The sequence below is a fragment of the Pseudorasbora parva genome, chromosome 3 (genome assembly GCF_024679245.1).
Source record: "Pseudorasbora parva isolate DD20220531a chromosome 3, ASM2467924v1, whole genome shotgun sequence".
Taxonomy (NCBI): Eukaryota; Metazoa; Chordata; class Actinopteri; order Cypriniformes; family Gobionidae; genus Pseudorasbora; species Pseudorasbora parva.
The window spans coordinates 8279844-8300077 of NC_090174.1; the positions used below are offsets into that span (position 1 = coordinate 8279844).

At 36.1% G+C, this 20234-nt stretch overlaps 1 protein-coding gene across 2 annotated transcripts in view; it reads right to left on the reverse strand.

Annotated features, from left to right (window-relative positions):
• The window catches only part of LOC137070515 (serine/threonine-protein kinase PAK 3), a 71035-nt gene that overhangs the window by 10811 nt on the left and 39990 nt on the right, over positions 1-20234 (reverse strand). The window contains exons 2-9 of one of the 2 annotated variants that reach the window (XM_067437729.1): positions 16838-17028; positions 14596-14696; positions 13278-13431; positions 11537-11574; positions 5235-5297; positions 2261-2413; positions 1498-1672; positions 726-789 (exon numbers count right to left, since the gene is read on the reverse strand). In XM_067437729.1, the coding sequence (XP_067293830.1) occupies positions 726-789; positions 1498-1672; positions 2261-2413; positions 5235-5297; positions 11537-11574; positions 13278-13431; positions 14596-14696; positions 16838-17006 (917 nt within the window). In that variant the 5' untranslated portion in view covers positions 17007-17028. The remainder of the gene's footprint in view (positions 1-725; positions 790-1497; positions 1673-2260; positions 2414-5234; positions 5298-11536; positions 11575-13277; positions 13432-14595; positions 14697-16837; positions 17029-20234) is intronic. The other variant, XM_067437730.1, reaches the window with a different exon arrangement.

Genomic DNA, 20234 nt, shown 5'->3' on the forward strand with positions numbered 1-20234 from the left:
TTCACTAGTGCTTCATGACGCATCACGCAGAGGCGTTCCCCTAGCCTTTCGACGCAGCGTCTCGTTCCCTCTCAGGGAACCATGGTTAGTTACGTAACCTGAGACGACATACACTGTAAAAAAAATTCAGGTCTCCAATTGAAAATGTTCTAGTGACTGATCACATCTAAATTTTTCAGTTGTCCGAATTGAATTTCAGCGAATTAAATTGCATAATTTCACAGAATTTTAATTGAGATAATTTAGATGTGATCAGTGACTAGAAAATCTTTAATTGGAATTTGTTTTTTTTGTTTTTTTTTACAGTGTATGAAGAGTTCAGATGCAAAAGCATCGGATAAGCAATATATATTCGACAGGTACACTAAAGTAAAAAATAATAGTAAAACAATCACTGAAAAAGTCAAAAAAAAATTAATAATAATAATAAAAAACAGCCTTTTTCTTTTCTTTTCTTTTCTTTTCTTTTCTTTTTGAGCGAATAGTTGTTTTGAGAGGAGGTCAGCTTATAAACTCAAAACACACTCCCTCTCTTTGGCCTGTAGTCATGTCTGAATTAAATTTTCATTTGCTCACTTTATTCTGGATTTCTTAAACCTGACATCCAATCCCTCCTGTCTTTCTTCTCTGTTGAACCTTGATCTTCTCATATCCAAATGTCTTTTGAGTTGGTGTGTGGTGTGTGAGTTTGGGTGGGTATGCGTGCATGATGTGAGTAAACGTACCCTTGTCCTATTTTCTCAAAACGTGTATATTTCTTCTTGGGATCACCAACACTAACAATGCTTCCTGGAAGAAAGAGGAGAGCCCTGTAAGATTATATGCACACAGAAGCAAATACATACACACACAGCTTTTGGAGTCCGGTAACCGCTGAAAAGACATGCATGATGAGTTTGGTTACCAATATAAACTATTTTTTTAATGATGGTCAGTGACATAGACAGATCTGTTTGAGTGTGTCTATTGTGAGCATTGCTGGCAGAGTAAGAACAGTAATCTCTGGGACCAAAATTCCTATTAGGATCCAGTGAGATTTCAAATTATGATGAAATTCCATAAACATCCTGTACACGTTCCTTTAGGATTTCTTCTTTTAAAAATTCTTAGGACTCTGCCATTTGAGAAGAACCTTTAAAGCACATTGACAATTATTTATTAAGTATTGTGGCTAAAACAATATTACAACACAGTTCTGTTCATGTGATGAATTTTGTCTCCATTCCATATCATGCCACATCACTGAACTAACAATGAAATATCAGTTTATTGAAATAGTATTGCTTCTTATTATTTCTAAGTAGATGTATAACTTTGTAATGTAGTTGCAAAGTTACTTACAGTTACTAAAATGTCTAAATTGGACCATAAAAATAAAGGTTTACCAAAGTGTCTGGTGCTCTTAAACCAAATATTGCTATAGTATCTTATTACAGTTAAATAAATAATATTTTACCACCACATATACAGCTAAAATCACCACTCTTGCCCACATACTGAGTTTTTCCAGTATTTCCTCATCTGTCATCTTGGATTTCTTCCTCTGTCGGTCAGTGTGACGGTACAGCGTACTAGACGTGTTCTCCGGCTGGACTTGTGACTCTGGAGGGGTCGTGACCTCTTTGACAAGAGCAGGAGGTGCAGCCGGCTCAATAACAGAGCGTGTGTAGATCTACAAAAGAATACAGTGATAGACTAAATGCATAGAAATACATAGGAGAGATAACTAGACAGGGATGAAAGGAGATATGAGACATTTCCTATTTGTTTCTCCTAGACCGGGGTTGGCCGACTTCGGTCATGGAGAGCAACAGTCCTGTCCCAGTCCCAGTGTAGCTCCAATGATTAGAAGAACCAGCTATCCTTAATGACTCTGTCCTTTTTAGGGTCACATCTTGTGACATTACATCCTGTAGATGTCTAGAACTAAAACTAGAGTTTGTTTGAAAGTGGACTAGGATCCCATAAAAAAATGTGTCTCTCTGTCCTCTTGTGTGGTGCGCACCAGGGTTCGGATAGAAGTGTTCACACTTATTCAAATGAATCACACTAACAGAGCAATCGCACCAGAGTTCGTCTTAATTAAACCAAACCTGCCAAGTGTCAACACACCCCAAGTCTCCCCCTTCTCCGATTTTTCTCCTGAGAAAGTACCCTAGTAGTCTGAAATCTCACTCTAGAATTTTGTACATTATTTAACACATTTTTTGTTCATAATGTATTCTATAACTAATCTACAAAATAAACATGCTGTACTAACAGATTTGGTGTGCTCGGGCCGTGGAGCAATGATGGGTGGAACCTCATCATCATCTTCCTCCTCCTCTTCTTCCTCTTCTTCCTCCTCTTCTTCGTCTTCTTCTTCAGACACCGGAGGTGCAATAGGAGGTTCAGAAGTTGTCTTTGCCCCTTGCTGCACTCCCACAAAGACACATGAGTAGAGCACAAACAGAGTTGAGCACTTGATTCACAGTCAATAAATATCACAAATGTATCCCAGTTCTGCTCATTTGTAGCCTTCATAACAAGCACATTTAAACAAGAGCATAGTGTTCTACATATATAATTCAAGCTGTCATGGGTAGGCCTGTTACACTTGGTTTCAGTCATTTCAACCTCTAGAGGGCGACATCTTAAACACAGCAGACCTGAGGCCAGAGTGAACTGAGGCCCTTCCAGTTAATGGCTGTTTTCGATCAGTAGTATTTTACATAGTTGCCACATGACACTGCCAGTCAATTTGTCCAGTTATAGTTAATAATTTATCAAAAGATCAAAACTGCTGTAACTACTACTGGTTCATTCATCACACATTTAAACCAGAAAATTGAATTTTTAATACAGAACCCAGCGCAGTATGTTTAATTGTATACTTCATCTATGTCTTTTTAATGCGTAGGCCTATACTATGCACAGCACACATGCTATATGTTGCAGTGTATATGTATGCTAATCTGCATGCTAGTTTGCTAATGCGTGTTTTAATTTGCTGGCAAGACTTTGCTAAAAGGACTAGGTTAAACTTTATTTCTTTATTTTAAGGTGACTTTGTTTCATTGCACTAACTCAAATAAGTACAAATAAGTAATTAACTACATGTACTTACAATAGAGTTATGGGTAGTGTTTCTTTTTAGAGTTAGTTACTTGAAATTATGCATCATTTACTTATGCATGCATTATTATAGTAATGTAGTAACATGTAACGATGTCATCTTAAAATTATAGCGTGTTACAAATGACTTATTATATTGTTTTACTATATCATATTACTGTATTGCTATGTTGTGCTATGTCTTATTGGTATGTATATCTGGAATAGGATTGCACAGTTAAAGTAGTTCATAAGTCCACCATAGACACTTTACAAAGTCAACTGAGACTAAGAGCACCAAAATTATTAAAGACATAATCATAATGGAATTATGATATGATATGAGATTTACTATCATTACTATCATCAAACTTACCCATTTAGTACAAACACACATATCGACAACACAAGTGAGGTTTGGGATCAACGTCTTCAAAAACCAGCTTCGTGTGATGATTCAAAATTATGAAAGGACTTGAAATTTGTACTGCTAAAAGAAGCTTTGGCCTGAGAAACTACACTCTTAAAAAAAGGTTGCCAAAGCAGGTCTTTGTAGCAATGCAATAGAAGAACCATTCTGGGTTCCCTAAAGAACCTTTCAGTGAACAGTTCTTAAAAGAACCTTATAGCAAGAAGAACATTTAAACAAATCTAAAACATTTTGTGCAATAAATGTTAAAGTTTCTTCATGGAATTATCAATGCAAAAGACAGCAGCCTTATCTGTGTAAAGGTCACACTCACGGGATTAAGCATCAAATGTATTTTCATATTTGTCTCTGCCAACTAGAAACTGGAATTCGGGCGGCAAAAAAAATAAAAAATTCTAAACCTGAAATATAAGAAAGAGATTCCAGACGCGTCCAGCACCTGTTGGTATGAGATGGATGGCGAAAGATAAAAGACACACATACACACACTTGCATGCATGTGATGCTGTTGTTGTATGTTTTTATGGTCAACTGCAGTTTAGGGAGTATTTAATGAGGCAAGCAGCATTTTTTTATAGCTAGCAAGCAAATTTAAGATTTAAAATCTGAGAAATTAAATATATCAAATTTCATAAGAATGATACAAAATTGACATTAAGGTAATTTCTTCTTCTTTAAAACCTCAAGAAATAAAAATGGTAGAATTCCCAAAAAATGGGAGAATAAGAGTTGGCAAAACTATTTTAAAAATGACCCAGCAAGCAATTTTGCATTAAAATTATGTCTAATAGCCGTCCAAACACAGCCTGACGTCTAGGCTAAAACAAGGCAAAATTTGGGCTGTCAGTGAAAATTAAATAGACGTCTAACCAAAGAAATGAAACCCAGCACCTTGTAAATCACTGATAGTTTTGCTTAAAAGACGGAATATCATAAATCCCGCAAATTAGTTGGGCAAAAACGGCATGTAACCAAATTCAAGGTTATTTAGGCTAGAAGTGGGTTACTCCTAGCTGGACTAGATCAGGCCTATAGTTAACCAAGACGGTCGGTGAAATGACTAATGGCTATTGCTTGCTGGGGAACTACATATGAAATCAAAAATCTCCTGTTTGCCAAGCAATAGCAAGTAGCAGTCATGCCTTGACAGTAACCCTCTGGCCTAGATAGAAAATCTTGTGATTTTCTCTCAATACATTACATAGAATTTCAATAAATACAGGATTTCCTGAATACAGGGAAAACAAATGCATTCATCAAACCATTTAATGGGGTCACATTAATTTGTTGGTGTAATATGGACTAGTTTTGTTGTGCATACCTACATTTTCAATATATTTTTCATAGCAGTTTCATTTTAGATGAGAAATAAAACTTTGTGTCATAGTGATATCACTGAGATTAGCTCAGGCAAGCCTTTTACATACTCTGTGAAGAGTTTATAGTTAGATCTAGAAATTAGTTTGAAGTGTGCAGCATTGCAAACTTTCTGTAAAGTGCAGACTATAAAAACTAGCTTGTGGAAAAGCACAAATTTGGGCTGTTGGCTCACTGCTAGCTTATGTACAGTAATGTGTTTATGCATCATATGCCCAAATGTTGTGTGTCTGCATCTGTGAAGTTGTAAGTTCATGGCTGCACAGTAGAGGCATTAGCTTTGCCAAATGATGCTGCTTCCTTAGTGCCGTACAGTATAAAGGTGAAGTTTTACCTTGTCAAATAACGCGCTGCAGGTTCTAAGGCTGACAGGTGGCCCGGAAGACAGGAGGCGGTTCTGAATGATGATAAGGTTGAGAACGGGAGGATATTTTACTTGACACAAAAAAACCCACAAAGTATTCAAACACTACAAATGGATTCCAGGCAACAGAGGACAGGAGGGAAAGTGTGACAGGAGGGAGGGAGGCAAAGGAGAAAGGTGGCTTGGAAGTGAGATTCGTGTGAAAATAATGGGCGAGGGAGGAAATACAACTAAGAAAAAGAAGTGAGCGTCTTCATTATTGGGGTTTATACATGGACATTCATTTGCCACCACTTTGACAGCGTGATTGTTCGGTGACTATGAACAGTAATATTTTTGTGTAAATATCAGATCAATCCTGCCAGCAAAACTGGATTTTCAGCCAGATAAAATGTCAGATGAAGAGCTCTTCAGCTTGAGATAGACACGCATTAATCTGGGGAGTGTTTAACTGTCATTCGTGTTCTTTTTGACACATTAAGTGACCCTTACACTTAAATAATCAATGCTTTGATGAATAGTGCATCACAACACACACTTCTGTACATGGTCTACAGTTACTAAGAAAATCTGCTAATGAATAGCTAAAACCACTTAATATATTTTCTGTAATACCAGTTGCATTTTTAAACACCTGAAAGGGACTTATATAACATCAAGCAACCAAAGTGCACACAAACAGAATATATCAGATCTAGCATTGCTAACTTGACATCACAGCCTGTTTCTTCACCAAACAATAATGCAGTCAACCAAACATAAAGTTAATTTCTGTTGTCATCAGCTGGGGAGAATTTAAAGAATGTACGGTTCTCCTGTACAAAGATTTCAAATGAAGTCTATTTCTAGAGGTAAGAATTTCTCTTCATCTTCCCTCTTTAAAATGAAATAGCAACTTGTCCTTTCATGAATGTTTCAATATTTCTGTAAGTTAAAAGTGTTGCTCAATAGAGATGAGCAATTTGAGTGCCTAATCTTTTACTGATGATTTACTAATGAACTGGGGTTATATAACTCTTAGATGTTCTTCTAAACAGCAAATTACCAATTGTATATAATTAGGAACAGAAAGAAAAAAACCTAAGAGCTGAAATCAAGTTATTTTTGTAGAATGGGCATTTTAACATTTAAAATTAGTTTGTGAACTAACTGAGAAAAATATAAACTATGTAATTTCTTTAGTAGACAAACTAAGTTATTCCACTTTAGTTTCTCTTCCCAAATCATCACTCACATCTCACCCTCCCTCAGAGGATTCCTATGTATGTATGTATGAACATGTTTTTTTCCTTTCTTTTGTTCAATTTGAATACATATATTCGCATTTTCAAGCGTGGTTAAGCAGAAAAACACTGTAGATCAGACATATTTTACATCAACTGTTTTTATTTGCTTTTCAAATTAAATAAATGATGTATATTAGAAATGAGTAGTCAGTGCATTTGTAGAGAATTGTTTTATCTTATGGGATTCAGCTTTTATCTTTCCTCTCATTCAACTTGAACAGTTTGTGCTTGTTATATAGGCAAAGTAAGGCATATCAATTTTATTCATATAGTTTATTTCCAACATGCTGCTAATATTTTTGTAATAAATGTTGTTTATAATGAATGACACTAAATAGTTAACATAATGTAATAATGTTTATTTTATACTTATATTTTTCATTATTGTTATGTATACCATTCAATTTGTATGTTTAAAAAAAAAGCAAAAAATACATGTTAAAAGTGTCATAAACATTTTTTTTTTTTAGTTTTTTTTAAATGTGAATGTAATTATACAATGCAACTTGATCAGTGTTTTTTTCTCATAACAATGCAGTTTTCATCTGGTGACTTTTTTCTGGAAAGTACTGTACTTTCTATCAGACTCTCTCTCTCTCTCTCTCTCTCTCTCTCTCTCTCTCTCTCTCTCTCTCTCTCTCTCTCTCTCTCTCTCTCTCCCTCTCTCTCTCTCTCTCTCTCTCTCTCTCTCTCTCTCTCTCTCCTGGTTTGCGACTAGCAACAATCTAACACATGGTTTAATATTATTGCTTATAGAAACGGCTGGCAATAAAGAATGCACAATATAACGTCTATAAAGCAATTATACAGGGAGTGCAGAATTATTAGGCAAATGAGTATTTTGACCACATCATCCTCGTTATGCATGTTGTCTTACTCCAAGCTGTATAGGCTGGAAAGCCTACTACCAATTAAGCATATTGGGTGATGTGCATCTCTGTAATGAGAAGGGGTGTGGTCTAATGACAATATGATCAGGTGTGCATAATTATTACGCAACTTCCTTTCCTTTGGCAAAATGGGTCAAAAGAAGGACTCGACAGGCTCAGAAAAGTCAAAAATAGTGAGATATATTGCAGAGGGATGCAGCAGTCTTAAAATAGCCAATCTTCTGAAGCGTGATCATCGAACAATCAAGCGTTTCATTCAAAATAGTCAACAGGATCGCAAGAAGCGTGTGGAAAAACCAAGGCGCAAAATAACTGCCCGTGAACTGAGAAAAGTCAAGCGGGCAGCTGCCAAGATGCCACTTGCCACCAGTTTGGCCATATTTCAGAGCTGCAACATCACTGGAGTGCCCAAAAGCGCAAGGTGTGCAATACTCAGAGACATGGCCAAGGTAAGAAAGGCAGAAAGTCGACCACCACTGAACAAGACACACAAGCTGAAACGTCAAGTCTGGGCCAAGAAATATCTCAAGACTGATTTTTCTAAGGTTTTATGGACTGATGAAATGAGAGTGAGTCTTGATGGGCCAGATGGATGGGCCCGTGGCTGGATTGGTAAAGGGCAGAGAGCTCCAGTCCGGTGGAGGTGGAGTACTGGTTTGGGCTGGTATCATCAAAGATGAGCTTGTGGGGCCTTTTCGGGTTGAGGATGGAGTCAAGCTCAACTCCCAGTCCTACTGCCAGTTTCTGGAAGACACCTTCTTCAAGCAGTGGTACAGGAAGAAGTCTGCATCCTTCAAGAAAAACATGATTTTCATGCTGGACAATGCTCCATCACACGCGTCCAAGTACTCCACAGCGTGGCTGGCAAGAAAGGGTATAAAAGAAGAAAATCTAATGATATGGCCTCCTTGTTCACCTGATCTGAACCCCATTGAGAACCTGTGGTCCATCATCAAATGTGCGATTTACAAGGAGGGAAAACGGTACACCTCTCTGAACAGTGTCTGGGAGGCTGTGGTTGCTGCTGCACGCAATGTTGATGGTGAACAGATCAAAACACTGACAGAATCCATGGATGGCAGGCTTTTGAGTGTCCTTGCAAAGAAAGGTGGCTATATTGGTCACTGATTTGTTTTTGTTTGGTTTTTGAATGTCAGAAATGTATATTTGTGAATGTTGAGATTTTATATTGGTTTCACTGGTAAAAATAAATAATTGAAATGGGTATAAATTTGTTTTTTGTTAAGTTGCCTAATAATTATGCACAGTAATAGTCACCTGCACACACAGATATTCCCCTAAAATAGCTAAAACTAAAAACTAAAACTTCCAAAAATATTCAGCATTGATTGTTTTTTTTGTGTTCATTGAGAACATGGTTGTTGTTCAATAATAAAATTAATCCTCAAAAATACAACTTGTCTAATAATTCTGCACTCCCTGTATATAGTAAGTGTATTTTCTTCATCTCTCCAGTACCGACAGTAGAACTGATACTTAGAACTTATCGATACTGCGACCTTTCATAATTTAGCACCGGGAATGATTTAATACCGGGATTCGGTACACATATTCCCCTATTCACAGTACTGCATTCAGATGAAATACAGTAACAACAAACATTGTCACATTTTCTACAAATAAAATAAATATTATGATAAATGAAATAAGTACATTTCTATTCAGTTTCTTTGTTTTCAATTCCTGAAATTTTAACATAAATGTATGCTTTAAATAATGGAGTGATACTGTCTGCTGGACTTTTGGGGAGACTATGCCCTTAAGCCTATTTAATGCCCTTTAAAAAAGTTCTTTATTTATAAAATCAACCCATGCTCATGAAAAATGTTTACCCCCCTCATTAAACCTAAGCCCAACCAGTAATGTTAAAGAAAATAAAAAAATCAAGCTTTTCCTTGCACCCCTAACCAATTAGTTTACAAATCACGCACTATGGTAACGGTGTTTTGAGGTGTTAAAATAGTCTTGTATGGAGCCATGTGAAAATTTGGCCATTCATTTACAGGACAACTGTGTTTTTGGAGGCTAAAAATGCAACCTTTTGAAAATGGGTTTCAAAGTGCAGGATTTTGATACCATTAAAGATCAATCACTTGTGAAGCTGAACCTTTCAACACCTTTAAACACAAATGCTGTGTTAAATATAACCCAGGTTAGCTTGAAAATGGACAAACCCAGAAAGTGGGTTGTTTTAATGGGTCTATTTACTGGGTTCAAACAACCCAATTTCTGGGTTTTTCCATTTTTAACCCAACTTGGGTTGTTTTTAATCCAGCATTTTTTAGAGTGAAGGGATAGTTAACCCCAAAATGAAAATTCTGTCATCATTTACTCACCCTCATGTTGTTCCTAATCTGTATGAGTTTCATTCTTCTGCCGAACACAAAAGAAGATATTTGGAAGAATTTTTGTAACAAAGCAGATAGAACAACCATCCACTACCACAGTGTTTTTCCCCTACTATCTGCTTGGTTACAAAAATTCTTCCAAATATCTTCTTTTGTGTTCAGCAGAACAACAAACTGAGGTTGAGTAAATGATGAAAGAATTTTCTTTTTTGGGTGAACTATCCCTTTAAGTCTGCTTTCAGCATCAGTCAAGATGATAATCGGAATTTCACACAGTCTGACCTGAGATTTAGCCCCTAACCTAAGGTAATGTGTTCAGTTTGGGAATTTCACAAGAGGAAAAACGACAGATACAACATGGAATCAGGTGCTGAGTTCAATGGAAAATGGAATAAAATGTGAAAATCTAAAAAGTGTACCACCATTTAAGGAGTATGCCACTTACTGTTTACACAACATAACTTACAGTATCATTATTAAAGACTATATTAGTCTTAACCATTGCTACAGTAACATTCAGCTTTAACTTATTTGACTAGGTGTCTAGCTGGTCTAGATGGTTTATAGCTGTATACTCAACTGGTGGAGTCTGGCAGACTCTCTTGGTCAAGACATTTAGAACTTATAGACCACCAAAAACAGCTTTTGCACCTTAACACACTATGAGAGGTGCATAATTTATACATCTTTTAATACTCTTCAGTGGGGGGCAAACCAAAATCAAAAACAGCAACAGTTATTTAGATAAAGGTTGTAGATTAATAAGCCTTTTGAAGATATGTGTTAGCTTAATTCTGTGGTGTAAAATCACCTTTGAATCTAGGTCAACACAACAGTTTTGTCACAGCCATCTGGCAGTGATGGAGGACACCGTCAATAACATCAATGCTAGAAACATATGCTGGTGATGGGGAAGATTTTGAACTGAAGTTAACTACATGCATAAGAATGATCTTTATTATTACAATATTAGTGCAAAAGTGATCTTTATTTTGATTTTGCAGAATCTTTAAGTCAAAATTGTATGTATTGGCCAAATTTATAAAAACAGGGCTAGTTGGCATGAGAGTGCAATCCCATGAAAGCTCAGATGAGAGTGAAAAGTTCTGCACATGATCTACTGACAATGAACATATTAATGAACACAGCCGGATCATTTCCATAATGACCAACACAATATCCCAAGCAAATTAGCATACGATTTAAGGCATTTTAGGCGTTAAATAATGCCGCAAATCCCAGTAAATTAACTAGTGCAGACCTTATTAAATCACCTTGCATAATTAATTTAAATACACTCCTATCGTAAATTTTGCGTCTAAAAGGTAAACTCCCACAAATGCATATACACTACCGTCAGTCACAAAAATAACCCTGTCCACGCCTTTTCAGCGTTAATTTTTCACTGTGTGTCATTAGTCAATCCTGACAGTAGTTTTTAACGCCAAAAGAGGGTTTACGCTGGAGCAAGCTGTTAGTAAATCTGACTCTTAATCTGTTTCTAAGAAATGAATCATAAAACTACATAATGGTTACATAAAGACAATGTGCTCAGCTAGTCCATGTTATTAACGTTATGTTTGTGAGGGGTAGACATGACATTACTAGATGCTTGAATCATGAATCCTTTAATTCATGAAGATGAATTGGTAAATTGAAATAAAATGTTAAACTGGGAAACAAAATAAGGAAAAGACTAAAAAACAACAACAACAACAACAACTCACCAGAGTATTGGCTGCGATGTAACCATGAGCGGATTTATCTGGAAGCAAAAAAGTATTAGTCAGTTTTACTCAAGCAAACTATTATAATAATTATATAAATGTAGAAGGGTCAAACTCTCATCAAATTCCATTGCAGTCTCTGTACTTTTTTTCATAAGTTTCTGAATTTTCCGGCCATTTTTAGAAAACCGAGCCCTTTGTGTTATTTATACTATTATATCATAGTAAGTTTGGTATCCATATAATTCCAAAGAATAATGAAGATAGATACTGCTAGTGTGCATTGCAATAAAGTTCACATTTAAAATTCACATTTAAACTCTTTTTTTTATTTGAACTACTCTTTTCGTATTGAATATATATATATGTTTTTTACCTCCAAGAAGTTTTAGGGTTAAACATTACAGGGTTAAAGGGTACTAAAAACTCATAAAAGTTTTACTAATATTTTAGCAGATATATAGCAAAATCCTGCAACACATTGTTTTATTTTCATTTAATGTTTTAATGTTGTCCCAAGAATAATTGATATCTTTTAATTAGTCACTATGATTTGAACTACTGAGTTTATTTTGATATAATGATATGATTTATAATATATGATTTTAATTTCATATAAAAAAATGTGTCCTAAAAATAAGACTTAATATCCTGTCAATGATGCATATTAAGGTATGGAGACATATTATACATCACAAAACAATCATCATTTTATCAGAATAACCCATACATGGAGGGGGGTATAACTAAATTACAATAAAAGATTCAAGGTAAGACTCAGAGATTTCATTAAGGTGGTTTCATTTCATCCAAGCCTACTTAAAATCTACAAAAAATGAGAGTATAACAAAGACCATAAATAGCCTGCATAGAATAACCCCACACATAAAGTACTGTAAGGCACACACATTTACTGGTGCCTATACCCAAGGGCGTCGGACTGGGGGGTAAAGGGTACCGAGTACCCAGGGCCCGAGGCAGAGGGGGGGCCCTTAGAAGTCAGTTTTCTAAACATACATATACATTAATCAGAGTGTGGCTTATTTTGTTTACATATTAAGTGTTTTTATGATAAAAATGCAATACCCCACCCATTAGTATCACTATGGTATTTCGTATGGGGGCCCAGCAAGATGGTTTGTACCCAGGGCCCAAAATTTGGTGCTACGCCGCTGCCTATACCACACTGACTAAGCATATTTTTTTCCCAATAAAGTGGCTAATATTAAAGGGATAGTTCACTTTGAAATTACATTTTGATATGTTTTATCTGTAGGACTAAAGCCAGAACGCGCAAATGTCACCACAGGAAACACACACGCGCGCCCTCGGATCAGTCGGATGTAGTGGTGTACAAGAGGTAAAAAGCCTTGTTTCGTGTCTTAGGCCATCAGTATGTACGATGGGGGATTGTTTAATTTGGACTTCTCTGTGTATGCTCTTTGATGTGGTGACCATAGACCTGCATTATGTGAGGCACAGACAAGAACGGTTTGACCTAAAATGATCAAAATTAAAACTACTGGGGAAACATATACTCCTACATCTCGGATGCCCATGAGGTAAGCTAAAACATATCAATTTTATTTCAAAGTGAACTATCCCTTTAAGAACTAAAAAAATTAAGTGATAACTTAATTCAAATGAACTATTATAGTCATAGCATTATAGTTCTTTGAGCGGAAAAGTCAGTTGTTATAGAAATGCCCCCTGCATATATGCGTGTGTGTGTATGCCTCACCTCCTGACGTAAAGCTCATGTATTTCTGGTTGTTGACAGTCTCTTTGGAGTCGTAGAACTTGAGAACATCTATAACAGCCTGAGGGTTTTTCTTCTGCTCCAGCTTTGTAATATTAGAGGTTTGCAATAACCGAGCCCATTGCTCTGGAATACCCTGTGTATGTGTACATATGTTCATTGGAAACAGGAAAAAAAAAAATGGACATATGAGTAAATCATACAACTTTTGCATGCACCAAAAAATTAAGAACTTTGAACCAGGTGACACTATCAACAATTTTTAAAGCAAATCTAATATACCTATCTTTGATTACTATTTTGACTGTTTTTTTATTTTACAAAGTACTTGTGCTGCCCAGATGGAAATGTATTACATTTTTTCAAAAAATGATTGTCCGGACCTACGCTGAGAAGGCAATATAGAGACCGGACCTCTGATCTAATACCCCTGATCTAAAAAAAAAACTTGTGTGAACCCATTGAACCAAAGTTGCAGAAAATGCTATGCAGAACGCCAGACTGTAGTTACAATGGTTGAAAGTATGATAAAAACATTCATTTGCAACAATACTTTAAAATCTATGGCACTGGCGACAGACATGAAGTTAAATACATCCTTAAGGGCCCTTCACACCAGTCAATTTTTTTTTTCATTCAAGTGCAATATTTTAATCGTTTTGAAATCTTTTTTCCCCTTTTATTAGATTATCTGTACTAGTTTTCAAAATATTTTACATATAGCATTTGCCTGTTGTATTTTTAATTAATTTTCAATCAGAGGTTAAAAAGTGTGTGAGGTTAGACAGATATGAGGGTTAAATTTACTTCACTAAACAATGTTAGTGTTATGTTATTGTTCTCAAAGATACTTCATATGGTTTCTGATTTTCATAACTAATGCTGTTATTTACAACACACACACACACACACACACACACACACATGCACACCATTTCCATACATACTGTACACACACACACATACACACTCACGTCTGGTTCACTATCTTTTTGGGGACTCTCCATAGGCGTAATGGTTTTTACACTGTACAAACCGTATTTTCTATCCCCCTACACTGCCCCTGCCCCTACCATCACAGGAAACATTCTGCATTTTTACTTTCTCAAAAAAACTCATCCTGTATGATTTATAAGCCTTTTGAAAAGTGGGGACCACTGGCTGGTCCCCACAATATATAAACAAGGGCGCACACACACACACACACACACACACACACATGTAAAATGTCATCACACATCACAGATAAAAATGACTCTCAAACACAAATGAAAAAACCCCAGAGACTGGGTGAACTCACAGTGAACTCCCCCGTTACTGCGTCAAAGCCTACATGGATAGTGTGCTCGAAATCAGAGGGCAGGGATATCTCTGGACGCTCTTTCTCTTTCTTCTTATTGGCTGTTGAATAGAGAAACAAACATACTTTTAAACACACAAACACACTTTCGGATCAGTTTGAATTGTACAGTATAGCCATTCGGCATCTCTGCTGGTTTACTTAAACCAGTGTGGATTATACTGGTCATTTCTGGTTTAAAGGAGCTAGTGAATCTACCTCTAGAGCTCTAGAGAAAGTCTTGTTGGTGAAGCTAGTTAGCCTGGTAACTGTCAGTGTTTTGGCAGTGGGACACACTTTTATTATTTTGATATCCCATATTTTAGTAATCATGATAAATTAGGTATCATCTGAAAGTTAAACACTCAAAATTCACCCTGTGAAATATGTTTTTTTTTTAAACTGGACATTTGGTTACCATGGAAACGGTGCTTTAAACAATTTAGCAGGCTCAAGTTTTTGGAAGTTTTAGAACGCAACTTGGCAAGATATTTAGCTTTGATTTTCCAGCAATTATTTTTGGAAAACATATATTTTGTATAAAATAACAAAGGGACAGTAAACAGGTTAAAGGAACAGTTCAGCCCAAAAATCCTCACTCTCTTCTCATTCTTTAATTCTTTACTCGATACACAAACTAAAATAATTAACAAAATATGAAATCTGATTTTTGCTATGAAATAAATGGAATGGGACTAAGGCTGTTAAAATTCACATATGACAAAGAGTAAAAGCTATACTTTTATGCTATACTGTATATACCAAATCTTCAGAAGTCTCATGATAGCTAGGACTGAATTGTCATTAAAATATTATTTAATTATGAATAAAAGTTATTCACTGAAAATCTTCCCCTCTGCCATAGCTCACTTTTGAAAGTGTCTGAATTTGCAGTGGTAAGTTCACACGTCTTTGATATTTTATAATATAGTTATATAAAGTTTAATTCGTCAGACTGTCCTTCGGATGAAATGTTAAACCGAGGTCCTGACTCTCTGTGATCATTAAAAATCCCCAAAAATTGCCCATTGGCCTCTATCCATCACGGCCTCCTAATCATTAATATATATATTAATATATCTTAAACTGTGTTCTGAAGATGAACGGAGGTCTTACGGGTGTGGAACAACATTAGCGTGTGTCATTAATGACATCAATTTCATTTTTGGGTGAACTAACCCTTTAAGTAAAAGTAAAAGTACTACTGGTCCAATATTACCCCGTTACAAGTGAAATTTGTAAATACAGATTTTTACTTAAGTAAAAGTACAGAAGTACTTGTTTTTTAAAAGTACTTTAAGTATCAAAAGTAAATTTCCTTTTATGTCAGTGCCTTATTTTATTATTGTTGCATTGTTTATAAATGCACATCATATGCCATCATGATGGTTTGAGCCAGTGATTCTCCATCTGACATGCTAGCATACGACTACCTTAAACTCATTTCAATACTAAAGTTACAAAGCTAATCCGATCTCACGGCAATTCGTACATATTTTACGAGGGGGCTTATTTGTAGGACCTCATTCGTACAAATTCATAGGGTTATGGCTAAATTGTACGTATTGGACGAGTTGCCAAATACCTGTTGCTAAACCTACCTGTCACTTGGGTTTAGACAAAAAGTACAAATTTGTACGAGTGAGGTCGTACAATTTAGAATTAGCCACCTCCTAATATATATACCAATTGTGAGATAGCGTTGACAAAGCTCTTTACAACGCTGCAGTTACTTTAAGGCCGAATGCACGGACCCTATACTCTGATGCACTTCCGATATTCTTCCAACTGTTTACTCTTCTCTTTCTATCAGACGTTTACATTTTGTCTACATTTTATGAAACACGCATCAAGTGTATGCTGCCAAATAAACTTATCTTTCATCTTTTCAAAAAACTGAAACATACTTTCTAAGTATTTCCATGGGTGCACACATGCGGCAATTAACCTTTTTGCTATAAACTGACCAGTGTTCAAAAAATCTTGGGAAACTTCACATGACCCTACAAGTGTGATTACTGACAGGCTGTCTGAAAAAAAAAAAAAAAAAGAGAAAAAAAAGATATTATATATATATATATATATATATATATATATATATAATATCTTTTTTTTCTCTTTTTTATTTTATATATATATAGTATATATAGTAAAGTACAGAACAAAAGTACACATTCTGTGTGGGACAACTGGATGCACTTACTTTTGTCTCCCCCGGGAAAGATGGATCTGAGACGGGCTTTCTTGTTCTTTTCTTCTGGAGCCATTGGAAGTGGTTTGGAACTGAGTACTGAGGAAGGGTCACGAGAACTACTGTTCATTCTCAAGGGAGGGGCAGGTGGTTTTTCTTCAATATCGACACTATCGGACATCTTTAGTTGCACTCCCTATAGCCTGCAAAGACAGAAAGAAAGAGCTTTTGTAAAGTCTATTTTTCAGATATATGATCATCAAAAAGTGGTAGACACTTCACAAGATTCTATACATTCTATACACCCTGTAGTGAATAATTGTATCCTTAAAGTATATTTCAATTAATCATAAAATGTCCCTGATATGTCACTAGACGTTAAGAAATCATGTTAATTTCAATTACTTATATCACTGAGTAGTCCCGCCAGGATATTGTCATTTAAAAGTTGTTGTTGCAGCCCTCAACTAATGTTGACATGTTGTGTTTTGGCCTGAAGCTCCACCCTCCACCTATCGACCAATCAAGAAGTCAGTAGTGTTTCAGCATCCGGGTTGCCAGATCTGCTCTAGTTACCACAGCTGCAGCTACAAATGTTCCTGCTGGATCCTGCAGCCAATCTGGCAACCTCGAGTCAGGGGGAGGGGTAGAGGGGATAGTAATTTGAAAGTGACTGCAGTACCAGTTTAGGCCACAATCTTACATACACTTCATTTAAAATGTATATATGATCACCAAAATTACAACAACAACAAAAATCGCCATGCATTAAAATACCTTTAAATGTAACTCTACACCCTTGCTTCACTTGGAGCCATGGATATGCAAATTAGCCCTGCATCCACCCAATCACATCTACTAAACACTACACAATGGTAAGTGGAAATACTGGTTCAGTTCAGCCATATACGTTTGAAACAGAAATTCAGAAGAAGATAAATTGTACAGGCTCGTCTAAAAGTTAATGTATCAGAAAGGTAATGCATTTTATCTCTCTCTACAACTTTAGACACATAACAGTAATTCATATCATTAGTCTTTGGCTTAACTGCATTATCAAACAGCAAATAATGAGTTGCTAATGTTACACAAGCCACCTCAGAGTCAGACAGCTGCTAAAAATCAGCATCCTTAGAAATACTTTGAACAACTTCATCATAACATTGTGAAATATACACATCATATATAATTCACCCGCTATATTGCTAAATGTACCTGATTTTTCATATCAACAGAAAAATATACTTCCCTGCTAAGCAGCATAGTAATGATGATAAGCTAAAGCCTGTCTGCATGCAGACGACATTGGTTAAAAGGTAGTTTGTAACTGAATATTTGCTAAACAAATGCAGCATTAGGTCACCAAAGAGTGGAATCAGATGAGGAGCACAGGGCACAGGACAGCATTTGGAACAAGGCCAGATCATGCTGCCCCAAATCCATTCTATTGGTTTGGAGTCATTCTGAAAGAGCCACAGTGTTTATACTCTTCAGTAAATAAAGCTACTAGTGGCTTATTAAAAGTTGTCTCTGCACAAAAACTAGTCAAGCTGAAAATACTTTAAAAAGAGCTACACACTTCACTTCAGAAGAAAAGCCTTTGAAATTCTCTTTGTAAATCTCTACTCCATCATGTACAGAAAAAAAAAGAACAAAATATGTCACTGGGGTGGTATTCCATTTAAGTACAACCTTTATAGATGCCTATAGATGGGGCAAATATGGCATACATTTTTACCTTTCAAAAGTCTTTTTTTTTTCAACGATTTTTTGTACGTTTCTGCCAAAGTCTTCTTTTCTAAAAGTGATTAAAATAAGAATTGTTTATCAAACACTGAACAGTCATAACATTCCCAACATTCACTGGAAGGAAAACACTCTCACACCCACACAAACAAACACAGATGCTGTTTCATCTTTACAAAGTAATCAATTGTAATTAGCCTGTGACTCTGTGGATGTCATGGATTTTTGCCATTATGAAAACACATCTGAAATGACTTCCATAAGTCTGTCAGTGCATTGTATGTACAGTAGGCATTAACACACTTAATTTTTTTTTTTTCTATTTCCATATTCCAATATATACAAACGTACAAATGTTACAGTAGCTGATGGCAAATCTAAACTCCGGACAAAGCCTACAAGTGAACATTTATTTAATCAAAAAAATAAGATATAAACAATTTCTTTCATCATGTAGCAAAATATATTATGGCTCACAAGCCAATAAGCAAGTCAAAGTCAGCTAATGTCGAGTTCACGCTGCCTGATTTTAGCCCCGATTTTTATTCGCAACAGGTTTTTTGCAAAATCGCAGACAAATGCCTGAAATCATAGGCAATTCAGTGCTCGTGCACGCATGTGACAATCAGGCAGTGTGAAGGATCAAAGACGCGATCAGAGCGAATCACTGACGAGCTATTCATCGGTCAGTGTGAACACAGCAGTGACTGAATGCTACCTCAGTTTTTCATGCAGTGTGTAAAGAGCAGTGACCCGACGAGTTTGAAAATCGAGAACCCAAATGTTTATCTTCAACTGTTTATCAGCCACAGCCAACTGCAAATTCATTCATTCATTCATTCATTCATTCATTCATTCATTCATTCATTCATTCATTCATTCATTCATTCATTCATTTATTTTGGCAATAGAGCACACCAGTGACTGCCTACATTTTAGCAGCCTTGGTTCCAATAGTATTTTTTTTTATTTTTTTCATTAATTTAAAGGTGCACTATGCAGCTTTTGTCCACTGGAGGGCGCCTATGCAAAACAAATGCGTAGTTTGATGACGCAAAGTGTGAGCGCAGCATCTTGGGAGATGTGGTCTTCTCATCACAGCCGGTGAAAAATAGGACTCGGGCAGAAATCACGTTCATGCATGCGGTTATTAACGTTACTGTAGTCTAAAGCAGAGCAGGACCGAGTGTTATGGACCTGAGCAAAGCTGCTGGAGCGATTGTTAAACAAATACCTGCCTTGCGAATACCGGGACTTTTATTATGAAGGGACGGGACTCATTTGCCGGGCGCCTGCACAGATCCGCTCTTCCGGTTATGATTTTGAGGTAATGGAGCTCTGTTTATCATATTAGATACATTTAAGTGTGTTTAAAACGATGTTATGACGTTACTCCGTGCGTTCAGTTGTTCACACTGCTAAGAGTAAAGCGCTCATGCCAAATAAAAGCCGAAATCAAGGGTAACGCAGATATGACGCAATTGACAGGCGACTCCCTCAAATGCAATGCTGCAACGTCCCTGTCCTTAGTTAAAATAGCAATTTTCTCACAATTTACAAATAGTTGGAAACATCTGGGATATTGTAGGTACTCAACTGAACAAAATATATAACACTGGCCTAGTGGTTTTTGGATATTTTACTGCAAAAATACTACATAGTT